This window comes from Limanda limanda, chromosome 7 (genome assembly GCF_963576545.1).
Source record: "Limanda limanda chromosome 7, fLimLim1.1, whole genome shotgun sequence".
NCBI lineage: Eukaryota > Metazoa > Chordata > Actinopteri > Pleuronectiformes > Pleuronectidae > Limanda > Limanda limanda.
The window spans coordinates 29,902,212-29,921,751 of record NC_083642.1 but is presented as its reverse complement, the minus strand read 5'-3'; the positions used below and the strand labels follow the sequence as shown (position 1 = coordinate 29,921,751).

The window sequence follows — 19,540 nt, the reverse complement described above, 5'->3', positions numbered from 1 at the left end:
CAGTTTTTTTTACTATTTGTATGCACATTTTCTTGTTATTTTTCTAGAAATGGTGAATGTTTTTTTTATAGGCTTATATTGTTGTTATTAACCTAATATATTTACACACTGTATGTCATTGTCAAATATGTTCAAAAATGAATGGTCTAAATAGAAGCAGCAGAGGTAGACAAATTCTGACTTTTAGTCCCTTGTATGAGTCGAGCCTCAAAAGAGCAAGAGCCAGTGAATCCCAAACGGCAACAAATAACTGTGTGAAAAATGTTCTTCCATCTAAAAGGCTGTGTTGTGTGTGTTTGATTCAACAGAAAATGATTTCAAAGGTCACTTACTGAGCCAGCCAGCCAACTGATCAGAGAGACCACACTTCAGCATCAAAGTAATATATTCTATCTATCTATCTATCTATCTATCTATCTATCTATCTATCTATCTATCTATCTATCTATCTATCTATCTATCTATCTATCTATCTATCTATCTATCTATCTATCTATCTATCTATCTATCTATCTATCTATCTATCTATCTATCTATCTATCTATCTATCTATCTATCTATCTATCTATCTATCTATCTATCTATCTATCTATCTATCTATCTATCTATCTATCTATCTATCTATCTATCTATCTATCTATCTAGCTATCTATCTAGCTATATATCTAGCTATCTATCTATATATTTAACCTACTTATGAATCTTGCTCATGTCCCTCTGATATTCAGATGAGCCAAGACATTACAGAGACACGAACACGAACCCGCTCCAAAGGCATCCGGGGTAAGCACACACCCACACCCACACACACACACGAACACACTTATACTCCTCGTATGACTTACATTTTTGCATTTAATTATTTTCCTGCTGGTGGATTCAGTGTTATCAGAACTTGCGGGACAGGAGATGAAACAGGAGTTGAGGTAAAGAATCCAATGCTTCAGCAGAAGACTGTCAGTATGTATAAAGGATGTCTTGTAGGTATGAAAGTGTGGGTTTGTCTCACTGTGTGTCAGTAGCAGCTGTCCCACCCCTGGATGTGACGGCAAAGGCCATGTCAGTGGAAGATACTCCCGACACAGAAGGTATGATTCATATATTTCATTTCAACATTCATTTCAACTTTCTGCTCTGCACATCAGTGAGTTAGCTAGTTAGCATGAATATATAGCAATATTAACATTTACACTTAGAGTTTATAAAATAAGTGTCTTTGATCTGCGTAAAGCTGCGTAAAGCTGAAATTGGTTACAAAATTATATCAAAGTGTTTAGATATTTATCAGTCCAAAGTCAGACAAATTCTCTATAAATGGAGACCATTTATTTGCAGGGGTGTCCCCCAAGTGTACAGGAAATAAACAAAAATTTAACAGATAAACATTGAAACTGTGGTAAAATATAATTTCCTATGTCTATTCTGCTGTGAATTTTACACAGTACAAGGAAAAATATGCCAGACCTTGAAGATCTCTAGAAAAGTGGTGCTGCATCTGTGGCTGAACCCCAGTTAGTGTGGCCACTCTAATCTCTTAACATGGCTGCTGAAATGACAAGCAATCCGTTCCGCAGCCAATGTGGCCCAGGCGTAACATTATGTGTTGAAGGTCTATTGGCAGAAATTGAATATACAATAATAATGTTTTCACTCGTGTGAGAAAATTATACAAATTGCTGTCTTCTTTACCCTTTATATTTTATATTTACATCAGGAGCGGGTCCTCGCTACGGATTTTTTTACAGTAGCCCAGTCTGGACAAATTAAACACCTTTAGAGTTTTTATGACAATTGCCAGCTATCACAGGTTCTCTTTTATGTTTGGAGGAGGAGGGTGATGTGAGGGGTATTCAGCTGCAACACGCAGCTTCACCACTAGATATCACTAGATTCTACATACTAAACCTTTAATAGGATGCAGAGAAAGGTCCGTATGTTTTCCATAGTTTTTTTCTAGTAATAGAAACAATTCTAATTCTAATGACATTAACCAACAACCAAACAACAACTACAACAATAATGATAATGATATTAATAGTGTTTTCTGAGGGCCCCTGTCCGTGCTGGGCCTTTAGAATAATCATAACTCCACCATAACCACTGTACACCCTTGAACCCCTCTTAGGCAATATTAAGGCGCCCCAGTTTATTTGTATAGTGTCTCTCTCTTGGTTGTTCAGCTTACTCCACAGGTTTGATGATCAGTGAGGTAAAAAGAAACTCAGAGTAACAGCTTAAGCTTCAAGAAATCATTGGACCTGGTTATGACCTGTGTTTATCAATCTGCCACACACAGATCATGTTGTGTGGCAGGGGCCTTACAGAGGAAGCTGCATTCCTCAAAAAGTATTCAAGGCCTGAAGTTTGTTATTAGTCAAATGTTTTGCTGACTGATTTGGGATATACAGATTGTGCATGATGTAAAAGGGAACTGCCTGCCAACACGAAAACAACTCTGAGGTACATTGTCGTGAAGGGAGCATCATGAGGTAGGTTAGCTGATGAAATTAATTCCAAGTCCAAGTGAATCTTACAGGATGACTTCAGGGCGGTTGTGCACCAGGTGAAGATCTAATCTCAGACCTTAGATGCTGTGGAATGTGCTCAGAAGGTCATTCATGCTAGACATCCTGAGAATATTGCTGCACCAAAGCAGGTCGTTGTAAGAATAGTCAAAAATTCCTCCTCAACATGGTGCAGGTGTGCGGCCAGACAAGCTCGAGGTTGATTCTGCCAAAGAAGTTTTACCAGTTATTAAATCCACAGGTTTCTTTCATGTTGATGAAGATCAGATATTATTTTTTGTGAACTAATGCAGAAAACTAGGTCATTCCAAATGGCTTATATGCTGCCACTTGATATAAAGTCTTTGTTATTGGATGTTAGCATTCACTTAAAAACTAACCCTGCTCTCCACAGTGTACTGGGATGCCCAATTGTGAAGAAACGGAAACTAGAGGAGGCTGAAGCTGAGGCTGAGGAGAATCAATCTGCTCCCAAACGAAGGAACCAACCAGCCAAGCAGGCAGTAGATGATGGCTTCACTGCAGACAGTGAAGAAGAGGAGGAACAAAAAGAGAATGAAGAAGAGGAGGAAGAAGACCTTAAAGAGAAGAAAAAGGACAAAACAAAAAACAGGCTGGAGTCAGGTGAGTGAAACCAGAAAGGTTACCATGAAAAACTGCCTGTAGAATACAGTAGCTATGGGGAAGTATTTCATTATTCGATGTAAATTACGGTTAAATATCCTAAGAAATAAAACAACCTGGTTATTCACTCAAAAGCTGAGAATATTGAAATAAAGTTGTGTTACAGAAGAAAAAAATAAAAACAAGATTCTAAGATGAAGCAATACGCTGAGGGTGAAAACAAAAGTATTTATATTTCTATGTTGTTAACAAGAAATATGCCTGCAGCCAAGTCAGCTAAATGCTAAAATGAGCATGTTAACATGCTAGTAATAACAACGTTAACACGCTCCTTTTTCAGTGCATACATTAATCCTTGGTCACTCACTGATAATATATGTGTGATATTATTATAGTGTAGCTTGTTATCATGATAATGTTTGCCAGCTAGCAGTAAACTGCCATTCACACATTCATCCAGTGCATCTATGTGCAACAATTTCTCTATATCACATCATTCACACACTCGCGACTTGACCCGCTCTACCTCCAGGAGCACAGTCACCCCCAAGGCTGTAGGAAATCATTCGCTTTTTCAAACCCATGATGGGGCATTAGAGCTATATTGAAGAAAGTATCATGCCCAGTCAACCACTACAAACATTGCTTCCTCCACAAAAGAGGCAATGTCCTGAGAGTCTGTTTTTTTTTTCTTTTGAATACAGTTGTCGTAATACTATCAATTTATTCTCCATATACAACAACTTTATTCTTGTTATATATGATTTTATTCTCTGATTTTTTTTACATTTAAGTGAATCATACAAACCAAAGCATTACACAAATTCGACTTTTTACTTAATGATGGTTCAAAATGAAAAATTATCATCAGAAGTTTTAGCATACAGATAATAAAGGAGGCTGTAGAAAGCTGAGATACACCACAAAGTTAGTTTACAACACGAAGTCTGATAAATAAATTACGGAGCCCCCCAGGGGACACGGGGGGAAAAAAATGATGGGTGAAAAAAAACCAGACTTTTGCTAGATCTCGCAAAACTTTTGTGAGATCTCGAGAAAGTTTTGCGAGATCTCGAGAAAGTTTTGCCAGATCTCAAGATACTTTTGCGAGATCAGGCTTATAGGGATTGTTCACCGAAAAGGGTTAGGGTTAGGGTTTGACACTTGGATGACAACAGGAGCAGCATGGAGGCATGTTATGTTTTTTATGTTGTTTTATTACGCCTGAAGAAGCGGTTGCATTTACTTCAATTGTATCTTCAAATGTTTTGTGGACTTTCCACAACATTTCACTCGACCCTCCATCGGCATAGTAGTGAATAGATAATGAGTGAATTTTCATTTTTTGGTGAAGTATACCTATTATTTCATTAGTGCTGAATCAGTATGATAGGGTCATCTATAACATATAATGTCAGTCACAATGCATATCTGTAAAGCTGCCAGAGACATTAATTTATGATTTGAATCCACAGCAGACTGCTCACTGGTGACATCAGAGCAATCAGAAACATCAGAAATTGCAGTTTATCTTGTGGCTCAAGACAGCAACAATCAAAGTATCACCTCTGAGACTGGGTATGAAGCTGAAAGTGAGAAAACTAGTGAGGAAGTGAAGCAGGTAATGCTCTCTGATGATGATCATCATCAGGAGGAAACAGAGACAAAGAAGGAGGAGAGTCAGCTGGTGACGAAAGACCACCCGTCAGAGCAACCTCAAGAAGAAACTGGGATTACTGATCTTAAAAAGACAATAGAGGAGGAAGAGGAAGAGGAAGAAAAGGAAGAGGAAGAGCAGCAAGACACGCAAGAAAATATTGTAGAGGTGAGGCAGGCAGAGAGACAGAGGATAAACCAGAAAAACTCTGACCACCAGTACTCCAGTGGCGATTACAACCATCAGGCCAAAGAATCAATAGAGGTGCAGAGTAAGAGGGAGGGCCAAGAGGAGGAAGAGGAAGAAGAGGAAGAAAAGGAAGAAGAGGAAGAAGAGGAAGAAGAGGAAGAAGAGGAAGAAAATGAGGGAGACGTGAAGGAGGTCCACCAAGAGGTTGACACTCCTTACACTTTGAGTCCACACACTCATGCCGAGGTGTCACTCAGGGGCAAAAAAGCCATCACCCCCATGACTGAAGAAGAGGAGGAGAGAGAGGAAGAGGAGGATGCGAGGCAGGGGAAGGAAGCAGGTGAGGTTGTGGAGGAGGAAGAGGAGGACCAAGACTCGAGCAGAGCCTCTCCGACTACAGTTGTTATTGAAGTCCACTCTGACGAGGATGACGAGGAGGAGGAGGAGGAGGAGGAGGAGGAGGAGGAGGAGGAAGAAGAAGAAGAAGAAGAAGAAGAAGAAGAAGAAGAAGAAGAAGAAGAAGAAGAAGAAGAAGAAGAAGAAGAAGAAGAAGAAGAAGAAGAAGAAGAAGAAGAAGAAGAAGAAGAAGAAGAAGGAGGGGAACAGGATCGTGTCTCAGAAGGCTCAGGAATCACGGACGACTCGGAGAACTGGGATATGACTCGGGGGAACCTGGGGCTGTTGGAGCAGGCCATTGCCCTAAAGGCTGAAGAGGTGAAGGGGAATCACGAGCCACAGAGTTCCCCAGAATATCAACCATACAGCAGCTCCAGCAAGGGCTCTGAGCCTGGAGCTGTGGCCCGACGCACCACTCACTACAGCAAAGGTATTCACTCTAACTACAACCAAACAGATCTCACTTTGAGTGCTCTTGTTTGTTATACACCATGTAGTAATGCATGTGTTACATCAGGAATTCTATTACGGATTTCTATGTTTGGTAAATTACATATATTAGCTTAAAGCATATCACCAAAACACGGCCCATGGCTCTTTCTGGGCAGGGGTTACTGGCTGCATGTTACCCAGAGGTAAAATAATATGACATCCCTTAAACAAAAACATTATGTTTTATCTTAAGCATTTATAAGGGGAACACTTGAAAAAACATGTGATTTCATGTATGAGTTTAAGAATAAGTCAATAACATTAACCATTGTCACATCCTAGAGCAGAGTGACCACAAGAGCAAAGTTGAATGTAATGCCATGGAATTGGAGGTGTGAGTGGAAGAGGCAAACAAACATGTTGTTGAGCTACAGCGAACAAACGCGATATGGGAGAGTATATGCTAAAAAGTAAATGCTGTGGGTAAAACAAAGAGGACAACGGATGAAATTAAGAGAAGCTGGCAGGATATAAGAAAGAAAATAACAAAAGAAAAGATAGCTCATAATAAAACCTTGGCAAATAAAACAGGTGGGGGGCCGTTGAAAGAGATGCCTGCGACCAATATTGAGCAACAGTTCAATTTCTGAAAAAAAACTTTCTCTCCATCTTCTTCCATGCAGTCTCCTCCTCACCACAAAAACTGCAGCCATCTGTGCGCAACGCTGTGCCAATAAGCACCTTCATTTCAAACGTATTAAATATAATCATCGCAGTTATTTTCAGGCTTTGTAAATCACAATGCATGTGCTAAATTTAAGTATTTGCATCTACTCCTCCCAGTATTTTGCGCACACTGGTAGAAACGCCCGATATTGCATATTCATTAAGGAAAACGTATTAAATGGACAGAGTGTGTTATTCTGCATGCAATCCTCAGTGCGCACCATTAGTAGATCACCTTGCAGTTTATTTTGCGGGTGAAATCAAGTTTGCACACGTTTTGACACGCGCAAACCTTTAGTAGAAAAGGCGCTGAGACCCCCAAATTTCGCCCATTCTATCTATCCTATAACTCGCTACAATTCTCCATACAGATACTATTTAGGGGTTGGTTGATTGATATCAAAGTATTGAAATTACCAATACTCATAAGCTTGTCGATTCTTGTTGAGTATTGAATCTAGTATCAAATAATGATAGTACTACTAATAATAATAATAATAAACCTTATCTATGCTTTTCAAGATAAAGTTACAAAGTGCTTTACCTGAATATTCAACTAGATCAATATATAAATCCATCTTTGTTATTTGTTGTCATTACTAATTTAATTCATCATCCCTGCTGTCTAAATCATTACCTCGTCCATTTAGAGAAGAAGGAAGTGAAGTGTCCGACCCCAGGGTGTGATGGGACAGGTCATGTGACTGGACTGTACCCTCACCATCGCAGTCTATCTGGATGTCCTCACAAAGATCGAATCCCTCCAGAGAGTGAGTACACATTATCTGTCTCTAGACCTTTAACAGACAGTTAAAATGATCTGATGACTCTATTCTAACATGCAGATCATTTTTATTTAGACGTTATAAATGGTTTTGCAGCTTTGAGAGTAAAGACCTGGGTATTTTTTGCTTCTATTGTTAATATTATTACAACCAGTAACGCAATGACTAGTAGTACCACTAGCACTTCCTTCTGTTATGGAATGAACTACTAATAATTCTACTTTTAATGCTAACTTCTATACTTTTAATCAACACATTTTCAGTGACTGAGTGTGTTGCACAGCTTGACCTTTTTCGCTATACTGCTATTGATGTGAGGCGATCTACAGTAAACTGCAGAGACTAACCCCTAACTCTGTTCTGTGTCTGTAGTTCTGGCCATGCATGAGAACATCTTGAAGTGTCCGACTCCTGGCTGCGCAGGCCAGGGTCATGTAAACAGTAACCGCAACACACACCGCAGGTTAATAACACGCCCACAGACTCTCACACAAACATATAACACATGTTCAGGAAATCATGCGAAACAGACACACATACAGGTGGGCCTGACTACCACAACAAATGTGCTAAGTTGACAAAGTGCGTGCAGTATGATTCTATGACATTCCACAAATAGAATTAGAATAGTTTATGCTTTGGTTTGTCAACATTTCAGTTTTCAATAATGATCGATACACAGATTTGGAGTTCTGGGATACTAAAATAACTGCCATGTAAATGATCTCAGGGAGGCCTAATCTTATCTAATACTACTAACATGACTGACTGTCTTTAGAAGGTTAGCAATAACTTGAGCACCTGTCTGGGTACTGAGTGTTGACCTATTCATTCATTAAATCCAAACTTGTGGATGTGTCTCCCCTTTGTCAGTCTGTCCGGCTGCCCCATCGCAGCAGCAGCTAAACTGAACAAGAACCAGGACAAGCAGGTTCATTTACAAGCTGCAGCCAGTGAACCCTCTTCCAACTCAGACAGAGTGCTCAGGTGAGACAAGATAGTTACCACCATTTCTTCACCAAGTGACGCTACATGTTGGTTTCTTTTCTGAACTCAGTTTATATTGGATACATACATCTACTGTTTGTCCATGTCAGTTGAGGGATAAAACATACCTACCAACTTTTCCTCCAGGCCCATGTGTTTTGTGAAACAGCTGGAGATCCCTCAGTATGGCAGCTACCGGCCCAACACAGTGACCACCACGCCTCGAGCAAACCTGGCCAAGGAGCTGGAGAAATACTCCAAGGTGTCATTTGACTATGCAAGCTTCGATGTTCAGGTGTTTGGAAAGCGTATGCTCATTCCAAAGACACACAGCACCGCTGAAACATCACCTAAAGCCTTCAAATGTAAGACAAATACGCACCACCTGTACATTTGACTTGATCCAAATCAAGGGTAACACTAACTTTAAGCGTTTGTTTTAAATGCAGATAATGTTTCTTCATAGAATGTTTCAATTTGAGGCCAGCTAGTCCTAATACAAATTCATACTCAAAGGAATTATTTTCAAGAATAAATTCACTAAACATAAGTTTAAACAATAGTTGAAAGTTGTTACAACTTCATCAGGCAATAGTAAACGTATTTCAATGTATCCTCCTCTTGTTCCTCCTCATTGTTTGAACAGATCCTGGTAAAATTATATTGTTTCAGATCATCAGTATTTCATGGTTCTCAGTCTTTCGCAAGACCAAAACCCACTATTTCTAAGAAAATAAATGTAAAACTTATACATACAGACCATAAATATGATTAAATAGACAGAGAAGGTGGTGTGGTAGTCTGCACTGTCATTCCAAAGCAAAACAAACTGATGGGGTGGTTTCTGTGTGTGTGTTTTCTGCAGGCCACCATTCAGTCTGATGACATGAACGTTAGGTTGATTGGAGACTTTAAATTGTCCGTAGGTTTGAATAGGAATGGTTGTCCGGATTTAAACAACACTTAACCTTAAATATACTGAATTTCGTAACATATAATATGTTGTATAATGCCAACAAAACATTTCATGCTTTATTGCAAGAATTGATATACTGTAAATACATATCAGTAATTGTTCTTGAAAGCAGATGGAAGAGCAGGAATTTAATCATTTGTGTACTTTTATTTTTTCATTTATGCAGACACACACATGCAGCCACACATCTGGTTTGAGTGTGGTTGTTGAGTGGCTGTGGCTTCTCCAGTCCACTTTCCAAGGTGCTCTAGAGCAAGATACTGATACAGATACTGACCCTGATCCTGTAAATGGGTGGTGACTTTGCAAGTTTCTATATGAAAAGAGTCCATTTACCTTTATTGTAACCATCAGCAACTGTCAGGCTCCACAGAGGTCTGCTCTCTGTTCTTGTTCCGGTAGATTCACTATGCTCCACTCCCACAGCTAAATCATTCCCCAAGGCCTCCTCCCCCAGTCACAGTGTGTCTGGAGGATTTTCCAAGAGTGCCTCATCCTCCAGTGGTTATGACTATAGCCAGGAGGCAGAGGCAGCCCACATGGCAGCAACAGCCATCCTCAACTTGTCCACCCGCTGCTGGGAGAGGCCGGACACTCTCAGTGCCAAGCCCATGGATCCCTGCACCAAGGTACACAGGTTCCTTTTTTACAGATTCTACATCATCAGTGCCCAAAAACACACTCTTATGTTCTGTGTATCTGAACTATGTAGGAATCAGACATTGAAGTGGATGAAAACGGCACTTTGGACCTCAGTATGAAGAAGACCAAGAGGGAGGGTGTGCAGTCTCCAGAGCCTTCATCCTCCTCGTCTTCATCCTCTCAACACACTGGAGCTACCTTGTCTCAGGGCCACACTCAGCCAGAGTGGGAGGGGCCGCTAGACTTTACCAAACCAAGTGGAGTCAAAGAGGAAGACCATGAAGAGGTACTGCACACATTCAGTGCTGTGTGAATCATACACAATTGATTTTTGGCAATTTGAGTGGGTTACTTGTTTTTTCTTTTGTCAGGTGGACTACTCAGCTCCCTCATACACTTCATCTGATGGTGAGGAAGAACAGGAGAACCTGGAGGACAGGAAGTACCCTGGTGAGGTCACCACCACCAGCTTCAAGGTCAAGTTCCAGCCAAAAGACAGCAAAAAAGACGTTCTTGTGTAAGTCACAGCTTTTACCATACCTCCATTCAAAGCTTGTCTAATGAAAGACCATTGTTCCTCTTTTATTTTCTTTGTACATACATAAATTAAATTAACATCACTCAACCAGAATAAAAACTATGAAGCCTGGTCATAATTCAGGTAAGACAAGCGTCAGCTCCTGCAGATGACCGTGGGACAGTCAATCAAACTATTATTTAAAAAATGTCTCCTCAGACCTCATGTTCCTGTCATATAAGAGAGACTATAATTTACTGGCACTTGAATAAATGGAGCGCCTAAGAAGACCACCAATTACGGACAGCCAAATTGAGTTGTTGTTAACTCATAAAACATCTGAGTCGTTCCCATTTCTACTGTACATATTATATGACCTGAATACAGCAGTAGGCTCCAAGTTTCCACAACTGAAAAAGAAGTGACACTGTAGTATTTTTTTCTGGCACGTCACTAAAAGCACCATTTCCAAAGGCAGTGGACTGATCTGTAAGTGTGTGTCTTTGCTCAAGATGTCCCACCCCAGGCTGTGATGGCAGTGGACACATTACTGGAAACTACGCGTCACATAGAAGGTATGACCTGCACTGTGACTTGTAAAGGACGATCTCTGCATATTTGGTGTGTGCACTGACAGGTGATTTGTTGAGGTTGAAGTATGATGTCAATTTGACCTCTGCTCCTCACACTGATTCTGACTGGATTCATTGGATAGCTTTTTCCTATTTGAGGAGAGTCCAGCCACGTTAGATGTCTGTCCACTGTTTGTCATTCAGAACTCACTTCCCATTGTACATAGTTAAGTAGGTGTAGTTTCTGTAAGCACTGGATCATAACAACGTATGTTGACAGCACACATGATACAGTATAAGTTTGTTATGTAGTCAGGAGATATGGGGGTAACAAGTCCGTGTCTCAAAAGGTTGTCCTGCCCAGTCCTCTTCTGGGTCTCTAGTCCAGGTCAGGCTCTGGCTCTTCCCTTCACTCATACTCACACATCCTTTTCACAGTCTGGTTTTCTGACACTCTCTCTCTAATGTATCTTTCAGTCTGTCAGGCTGTCCTCTTGCCGATAAATCACTTCGGACCCTCATGGCTGCCCACACAGCTGAACTAAAGTATGTCTGCTTCCTCCTGTCTCTCACCTCCAACATGTTCACTGAGTCTGCAGCTACGTCTCTGTCCCTACTCTCCTTTACACACTGATATACAACTTGCTGAATTTTCCACCAATTTAGAGCAGATTTCCAGCCAGATAGTAAAATATTCACAGTGTATCCACACACAATACTCCTTTTTTGCTCATACCATGTATTTATGTGACTAATACTTTGGTTGCGTAAAAGAAGCATTAGTCTTTATGATATATAAAACTCAACACAATGAAATAAAATACTTTATTGTAAAACAACTTTGCACCTCTGAATGGTTACTCTTGTTGCTTGAATTTAGCATCTCTTTCATAAGAATATCCAAAGGCCTCAACAGAGTCTGGGATTTTCTTCTGTTTAAACTTGTCAGAACCAGGAACTTGCTGCAATATGGCAGCGGCAGAGACACATCTCATAATCCGGAAGTGGCATCTATGTCTATTTACAGTGTTAAGTGACAAACACTAATGTCAACCTGCGGTGTGTTATAAATGAAATCCTATAAAGTGAGAGATCGCTGTGTGTGTGTCTCAGGTGTCCAACTCCAGGTTGTGATGGATCGGGCCACATCACTGGAAACTATTCTTCACATAGAAGGTAGAAGCTCCTCTCCTGTTAAGCCTGATGCACTTTCAGCTCCTCTGTACTGACAGATGCTGTCACTCACTCTCCTTGTTTGTCTCTCAGTCTGTCTGGTTGCCCTAGAGCCAAGAAGAGCGGAATCAAATCAACCCCAACCAAGGATGACAAGGAAGACTCTGAGCTGTTGAGGTGAGCAACAGTAGATCAAAGGCAGATTACCATCACATATACTGAGCACACTCAATCAGTCGGTCAATTATCCTTGATCCTTTGCTTCAACTGGCTTCATATCTTAGTCTCATTTCATGACGTCTCAACCAAAGCAAAGTGGTGCTCAATTGGATCCTAAATTTAGGAGGAATGCCTCTGCTATGTTTTAAAAAACAGAACACAATCTATGTGATTTACTAGGATTTCGGGCTGTAATGCATTATTTTCATAGTCAAACGTGTATGAAGGGGGAAACAGTGCAAACTCTTCTGTGGGAAGATGGAAAATACATAGAATGATAGATTTGTTCCATTGTGATAAAGGGAAATGCGTGAGGGTAAAGAAATGCATGGTTAAGCTTTATTTACTGAAAGATCTAATAGAAGGTTAGCCATTTCACATTGTAATGAAGACATTTTATCTAATAAATCATACGCTCATTAGAGTCATATGTCTTTAATTTTTTCTGAAACATACTAGGAAATTTGCATCTAGTTGCGGAATGAATTCTTGGTGAATTTTTCTTAATCTCTGCTGTCTATGAGAGTTCTTAAGACAAGAGAGCTTATTTGGATTTCATGTCTATCTTTTGCTAACTGCTCGACACTTCCATCTCTGCTCCCTATCAATGATTTGAACCAGGGTTTTATACTTGTCTCCAGGTGTCCAGTTCCTGGCTGTGACAGTCTTGGCCACATCAGTGGAAAGTACGCCACTCACCGCAGTGCTTATGGCTGTCCGCTGGCGGCACGTCGGCAGAAGGAAGGTCTTCTTAACGGCACGCCCTTCTCCTGGAAGTCCTTCAAGACTGAAGGGCCCACCTGCCCGACGCCAGGCTGTGATGGCTCTGGCCACGCTAACGGAAGTTTCCTGACACACCGCAGGTATCTGGGATGTCTGAGAGTTTCAGCACTCAGAGCGCAGTGTTATCAAAAACGCAGTTTCATGTCAAAATCCTGCACATTGATTTCAATCCATGTTAAGGCAGCATCATGCAGATTACAGGAGGCACACCAGCAAAAACAATCCCCCCCCTCCTCCAGTTTGACTGACAGACAATCTGATCCAAACTAGGTTGAAATGACTACAAATCACATGCCACAAGCCCAAGAGTTGTTTTGTAGCTTCCCTAGGAAAAGGCCTAATTTGCCCTGTTTGTCAGCCAGTCTTAGTCGGTACATACTATGGCAACAGAAAATACACTTATTGATTGTTTCATAGTGGTTTGTCATATATAGGTTGTTCTCGCAAGGGAATGATGAAAACATAGGGAGGTTTTTCGATAGTGTTCACATTCATTGGTTTAACAACACAACACAACAAAACAATTTCTGCTGTTGCTATTTAATCTAATTTGGTTGATGAACAGCGTTTTTAAGTATGATTACCCTTTAAGGTACTGTATGTTCAAAGCAGGTAGTAATAGCAACAATACTGAATCATGCTGTTACAAGTTATTTGGTGAAAGTAAGTGAACTTGAGTTTAATGAATTTAAATTAGGAGCTCCTTTTCCTTCAGTAAATAACTAGTGAAGTAAAGGCATATGTGCGAAGGCTGAATTATCAACTTGGCAAAGTGCACAACTGAACTGAGGATCCAGACCGTAAAGTTCACCATATGTGAGATGGTTCAGTAGCTTTATGAGCTTTATGAGAAAAATGTAAAAAAACTAACAGACGTCTCATTCCTGAGAGATCTTGTTGTCATCCTGTATACAGATATGTCAGATGACAAAGTTTGTGTGTGTTTCAGCAAGAGCGAGAGAGCTAGAGCAGTCAGGAAGGGCTGAATCCAATGTTGAATAATATTTTAATAGAAAAATTTTAATCATTATGTGGTGGTCAGTGTTGATATTGTGCAGGTCGCTACAGAAAAAAATGGATATAAAGAAGAAGAGTACAAATTCATTGTGAAACTGTAGTGGGTCAGAGGTCAGCTGAGTAGGAGGTCCTTAATATGTGGCCCAGGAGACATTTGGGTTCACACATGTTTGCATGCTTAAAGAATGTGGTCACATGCACACCTTTATATAGCGCTGAACCTTTGTGATAAAATCTCTCAGGACCGATGTTAATACCAGGTCTGAACAGGGTCACAATGTCAGAAATAAGGGTCTTCAGGGGCTGATTATCAGCTTATCTGGAGATGGGGATCCAAAGAGAGAGCACCTTCCAAAAAGACTTTAGTTACTGCTCTAATTCTGGGACAAAAAATTATGACAAGTGCACTGGAGCAATTTGTGTTGGGGTGAAAGTTATCCTTCATATGTCCCAATACAAAGGACTAGTCCCTCTCACTATATATTTAAACGGGATATTTACCCATATACGGAATGGTTGTGGTGCAAAGTTTTGTGATGAATACATGTGTTGGAGTGTAAGAGCTCTTTATGTGATCTTCTCTTAGTCTGTCAGGTTGTCCTAGAGCGTTGGCCAACAAGAAGAGAGCCAAGTTCCCCGGAGACGAGTATATCACTGCAAAGTTCAGAGCAAGTGATGGTAAGAGACTGTGTCCCTTCTGTTTATAGTATGTCACATGTGTATGCTAACTTTTTCAAACACATTCAAACAATGTCCACCATGCTTGTAAGGGAGAGTAACATTCAACACAAGACATACATTTAAATGCACTAAACGATTTTAGGGAGATGAGGGGAGATGCCATCCCCTTCAAACCAAAATGACCCAAAATGCCTCCCCCTAAATAACCTGCTAATTTTACCATCCACTCCAATAATCTGTCAATAGTGGGGGACAGGGAAATATGTGTGTATAATCATCGTAGTTATGGTAAGACATGTGTTATTTGAATAAGAGGCAGCAACTACAGAATAAACAATGAAGGGTCTAATGTTTATCCTTTGGAAACTCCACATTAAATAAAAGTTGTTTTATTATTATTATTATTGGAAATTCCCTTGATGAACACTAAACTCACATCATTTGAGATATCATAAAAACCAGCCTGGTGCTGACCCACCTTTCAAATCTTTGGATTTAAATATCATGTTTGATAGTGTCAAATGCCACACTTTGAATAGTTCAAGATGACTCTGTTTTTTCTGTACTGTGGTTGTGTTTAACACAACAACAACGAAAACTCTAAATGAGGCTCTACAAACCTTACACCCCAGCCTGTTCACTCCGCTCTGCATCTGCCAATCGTTTGCTGTCCTGGCTCCCCAATGACATCATGACAGCAGAAAGTCTATACATCTTCTGCCGTAAACTAAAAACGCACTTCTTCCGACTACACCTTGGATAAAAAACTTACTGTATATGGCACTTACCTAGAAAACGTTGTAGTTTGTCTTTCTTGAAGAAATTTTTACTTTCTTGATTCCTTTTGTTTTGGGTTTGTACCCTCATGGTTGAATGCACTTAGTGTAAGTCGCTTTGGATAAAAGCGTCAGCTAAATGAAATGTGATGTAATGTACTCAGGCCACAGAAGCAAGAGTAGGCCGGACTGATTTTCTCTTTCTTACCGGTGTGTTTACTCAGTTTTGGACAACGATGAGGACATCAAGCAGCTCAACAACGAGATCAACGAGCTGAACGAGTCCAACTCAGAAATGGAGACGGATATGATGAACCTACACACTCAGGTGAGTTTAGCAGCTTGGCTCAAATCACTGCTGCCATCAGCATGAGGACAAAAAACATTTAAATACATCTAGGCGACACCGCCTCTAAATTTATGATATTTGGAATTTTATCAAACAACTGGCTGAAGAGGCTCAAAGTGGTAATAAATTGAAAAAAAATCCACAACAGCCCAAAAATAATTTTCCTCTCATGATATCTTTCTGACAGCATATCTATCAAAGTGTCGTAAAATCTTTCTGGCCATTTGTTATGCTCTCTGGACTCTGTCTGTCTCTGCTTCAGATCTCTTCAATGGAGAAGAACCTGATAACCATGGAGGAGGAGAATAAGCAGATTGACGAGAGGAACGAGGCCTTGTTCCTGGAACTATCTGGCCTGAGTCAGGCCCTGATATGCAGTCTGGCCAACATCCGCCTGCCCACCATGGTGATTAGACACAATGTTTACAATGAGTCACATCAGTCAGGTAGACTAGGCAGATGTTCTATTCTGCACATATCTGTAATCATATTGCAGCTTACATTAACTGCATCAGACTCAGGTTGGGTTAAGCTAGAAATAACTATGTTTTTCGGGTTCAGACAGAACATTTTCTGAATGAACAGGCGACCACTGTCTATTTTAACTAAAAGCTATAGCTCTAAAAGTATAATGTAAACATCAGTGTGTGATACCTTCAATTTCAGTGAATAAGTGTTTTTCTCTTCAACATATATCATGTGTTTAAATTCTCTGAAAACACTTACAGAAATTAATACAAATTTGCAATAGTCAAAATATTCACTGAAACCAGTTTTAGTGTTGAGACTAATTCTAAATTATATATAACCACATACCAGCAAAATATTATAAATCATACAATAGTATGGTAATTTGAATTATATTATACAACAGTAGAAAAAAAAACACAAAGACTTTTAAGATTTTGCACAAGCATGTCAGTAGCCAAGTGTGTGTAACTGCTCTACAGTTTTGAAGATTCTGTTGTTATGTAAGAACAAATCTTGGATAAGAAAACATTGATGAATGAATCTGTAACACTGTAAATGGATTTTAAGAAGAAATCTCTTCGGAAGAACTGTTGGTGAATGAGGCCCAGTTAACCCTTGATAGAGTGAGTGTGGAAATTATTATATAGAGAGGATCACATTACGTTAAGTCAACATTTTACAAACATCACTGTTTAACATTTACCATCGTCAGCAGTGACCTTCATTTCCAACAGTCTGTATTCAGTCCAACTCTCTGCTCGCAGGACAGAGACAGAGGGAACTTGACACTTGCCTGTCCTGACTTGAAACTTAACTCGGGGCGTCACTGTTGTAACTTAAGCTCCTGTGTGATCTGCAAAACAGCGACCTTTTCCCACGTCTGATTCAGCTTTTGTTAGTATTACTGAAGAATTTTAACAATGCCTTTCAGCAAATACAGTAAATGAGACAAAACTTACAGGACTAAAGACACTACATGAAATTCTTAAGGAGAAATAAATTCTTAATTCTGCTAGGGCATATGTTTATTTGTAATACTTCACAATTCTGTTTTAACGACATTTATCATGAAATATTTTGCTTTTACATACAAATATATTTATATGTATACACATATACACACACAGGCATGTGTAGTCATTTTTGGGTTGTTATGTAAAAATCTACAGATTGAAAAGTAAATTATTGTCAAATAACTTTTCATCAACTGACTCAAAATTTATTTTCTGACTTGTGAACTTTTGTGTGTGTGTACAGCAGGAGCCGCTGTCAGAGCAGAACTTCGACACCTACGTGGAAACGCTGACCCACATGTTTACCAACAAAGACTGCTACCAGAACCCTGAAAACCGCGCCCTGCTAGAATCCATCAATCAGGCCGTAAAGGGCATCGAGGTGTGATGGACAGGAAAGCAAGGGGGGGGGGGGGGGCTATGGCAGTGTCAACAACACTCTTTCTTTCCATACACTTACTGTATGTACTTAATTCTTCTCATTCAGAACTTTGTCATCTGTTCTTTGAGTTTGTTTCTTGTTTGCATGTTGCTTTTATGAAGGTATGAGTGTGAACAGCTTAGAGTGTTTGGTAACACACTGGAATAAAACTATTACTGTACGCAGGTTGATACAGACAGGCAGTACACAGCCTGAGCTGAGCATACGTTCTTAGTTAGTGAACATATCCCGTTTCCACACAGTAATGTTGATAGTATTCTATATGAGCATAGTGATGTTGCACCTACAAGATTAGTTTGTAGATTTATTCTTTCAATTGTTGTGTAACTATTTAAGTCCTTTGCAAATGTTGGCTTAATATTAACTTATTTAACTTTATTCATGTCCACTGTATCATATTTATGTTGGCTTATTTATATACATTATCTATTTATTTCGGGGGGGGTTTTCATTTCAAAATGCTACCTGAGAAGATTTTAAAAGGTAATCAAGAGAAAGTAATAATTTCCTCTGCATTGTTGACCAAGAGGAAGAGGAAATATTTTAAGGTATCAACTATGAATTGTTTTATATATCTTATTATTTATTTAAAATACAGGGATCTTTTTAAGTGCAAATATTTTGTAAAAAAGTTTTTAATAATTTTCTAAAAAATTTTTTTTTTGGTGCTTATGTTTGTATGATTTTCCTTTTTAATTTCCACAAACTATTTTCAGTACATTGCAATACACTGTGAATATTGAGCTGCACATATTAGGTATTTATTTGGTGATGAAGAACAAAGTGATGGTGAATATTTATTTTGATCGTCTGTGTGTTAATGTTTGTGTATGGATTAGTCTTTAAGTTGCTCTTGAAATAAAAGTTAACCCACAGTGCATGTGGACTGGATTCATTTTGTTTTGGTGTTAACTCTTAAAATGCTTTTAGCTCACGCCTGTTTAATACAAACTGCTGTTGCAGTAGTACAACAGCTATTCTGGATGTATATTTTTGTGGTTTACCTATTCCCAAAGGTCAGTTATTCCTGGTAAATTTCCATTATTGTTTAATTATTATTTTATATACACAATGTTCTCTGGTCTTTTGACCACTCAAAGTGCTTCACAATGGGTCACATTCACCCAAACACATACTGATAATGCCGCATGAGAAGCATTTTGGGGCTCAGTGTCTTGCTCAAGGGCCAGGACATCCTGGGCTCCTTCACATCATCTTCGCCAACTTTGAAAAAAAACACAAGAAAAGAACCACAGAGGCAGAAGCCATTACCCGCTCACGAGCACTTCAAACCATAGTATTGGAAATTAAAGCTGGACATTACAGCTCTGAGAAATCGTAACACATTTCTTATATCCTATTCATCATTTCCTTTGGCTACTTTACTACTGGTGTCTTTTTGCATTCTCACACCTTGACTTCTGAGGCTGGTGCAGATGTTTGAGTGCCCAATTGCTGTTGCACCTTTGTGTCAGTCTACTGGTAATTTGAATTCTTTTTTTCATGTGGGGATAAGTATGACTGACAGTTTTCAGTGTATCAAGTATCTACAGAATCAAAACAGAGAAGAAAAAATAAGTATTCATTT

General features: G+C 39.5%; 1 protein-coding gene across 1 annotated transcript; it reads left to right on the top strand.

Moving 5' to 3' along the window:
• The first annotated feature begins 728 nt into the window (after nt 1-728).
• myt1a (myelin transcription factor 1a) lies at nt 729-17,898 on the top strand. Its single transcript, XM_061075006.1, has 23 exons — nt 729-783; nt 884-926; nt 1,020-1,088; nt 2,920-3,149; nt 3,610-3,618; nt 4,628-5,498; nt 5,595-5,821; nt 7,200-7,319; nt 7,707-7,797; nt 8,208-8,321; nt 8,469-8,686; nt 9,724-9,926; nt 10,010-10,225; nt 10,311-10,456; nt 10,969-11,031; nt 11,506-11,574; nt 12,142-12,204; nt 12,295-12,378; nt 13,062-13,283; nt 14,807-14,898; nt 15,902-16,005; nt 16,289-16,432; nt 17,755-17,898. The coding sequence occupies exons 1-23, from the start codon at nt 729-731 to the stop codon at nt 17,896-17,898; spliced, it is 3,597 nt and encodes a 1,198-aa protein (XP_060930989.1).
• The last annotated feature ends 1,642 nt before the right edge of the window (nt 17,899-19,540 follow it).

What these genes read in the sequence shown, in the direction of transcription:
- myt1a (XM_061075006.1), top strand. Translation starts at nt 729, where the DNA reads ATGAGCCAAGACATTACAGAGACACGAACACGAACCCGCTCCAAAGGC. An exon ending in ATCACCTAAAGCCTTCAAAT is followed by an intron (nt 8,687 to 9,723) that starts GTAAGACAAATA and finishes CCACTCCCACAG; the next exon opens with CTAAATCATTCCCCAAGGCC. An exon ending in AAAGTTCAGAGCAAGTGATG is followed by an intron (nt 14,899 to 15,901) that starts GTAAGAGACTGT and finishes GTGTTTACTCAG; the next exon opens with TTTTGGACAACGATGAGGAC.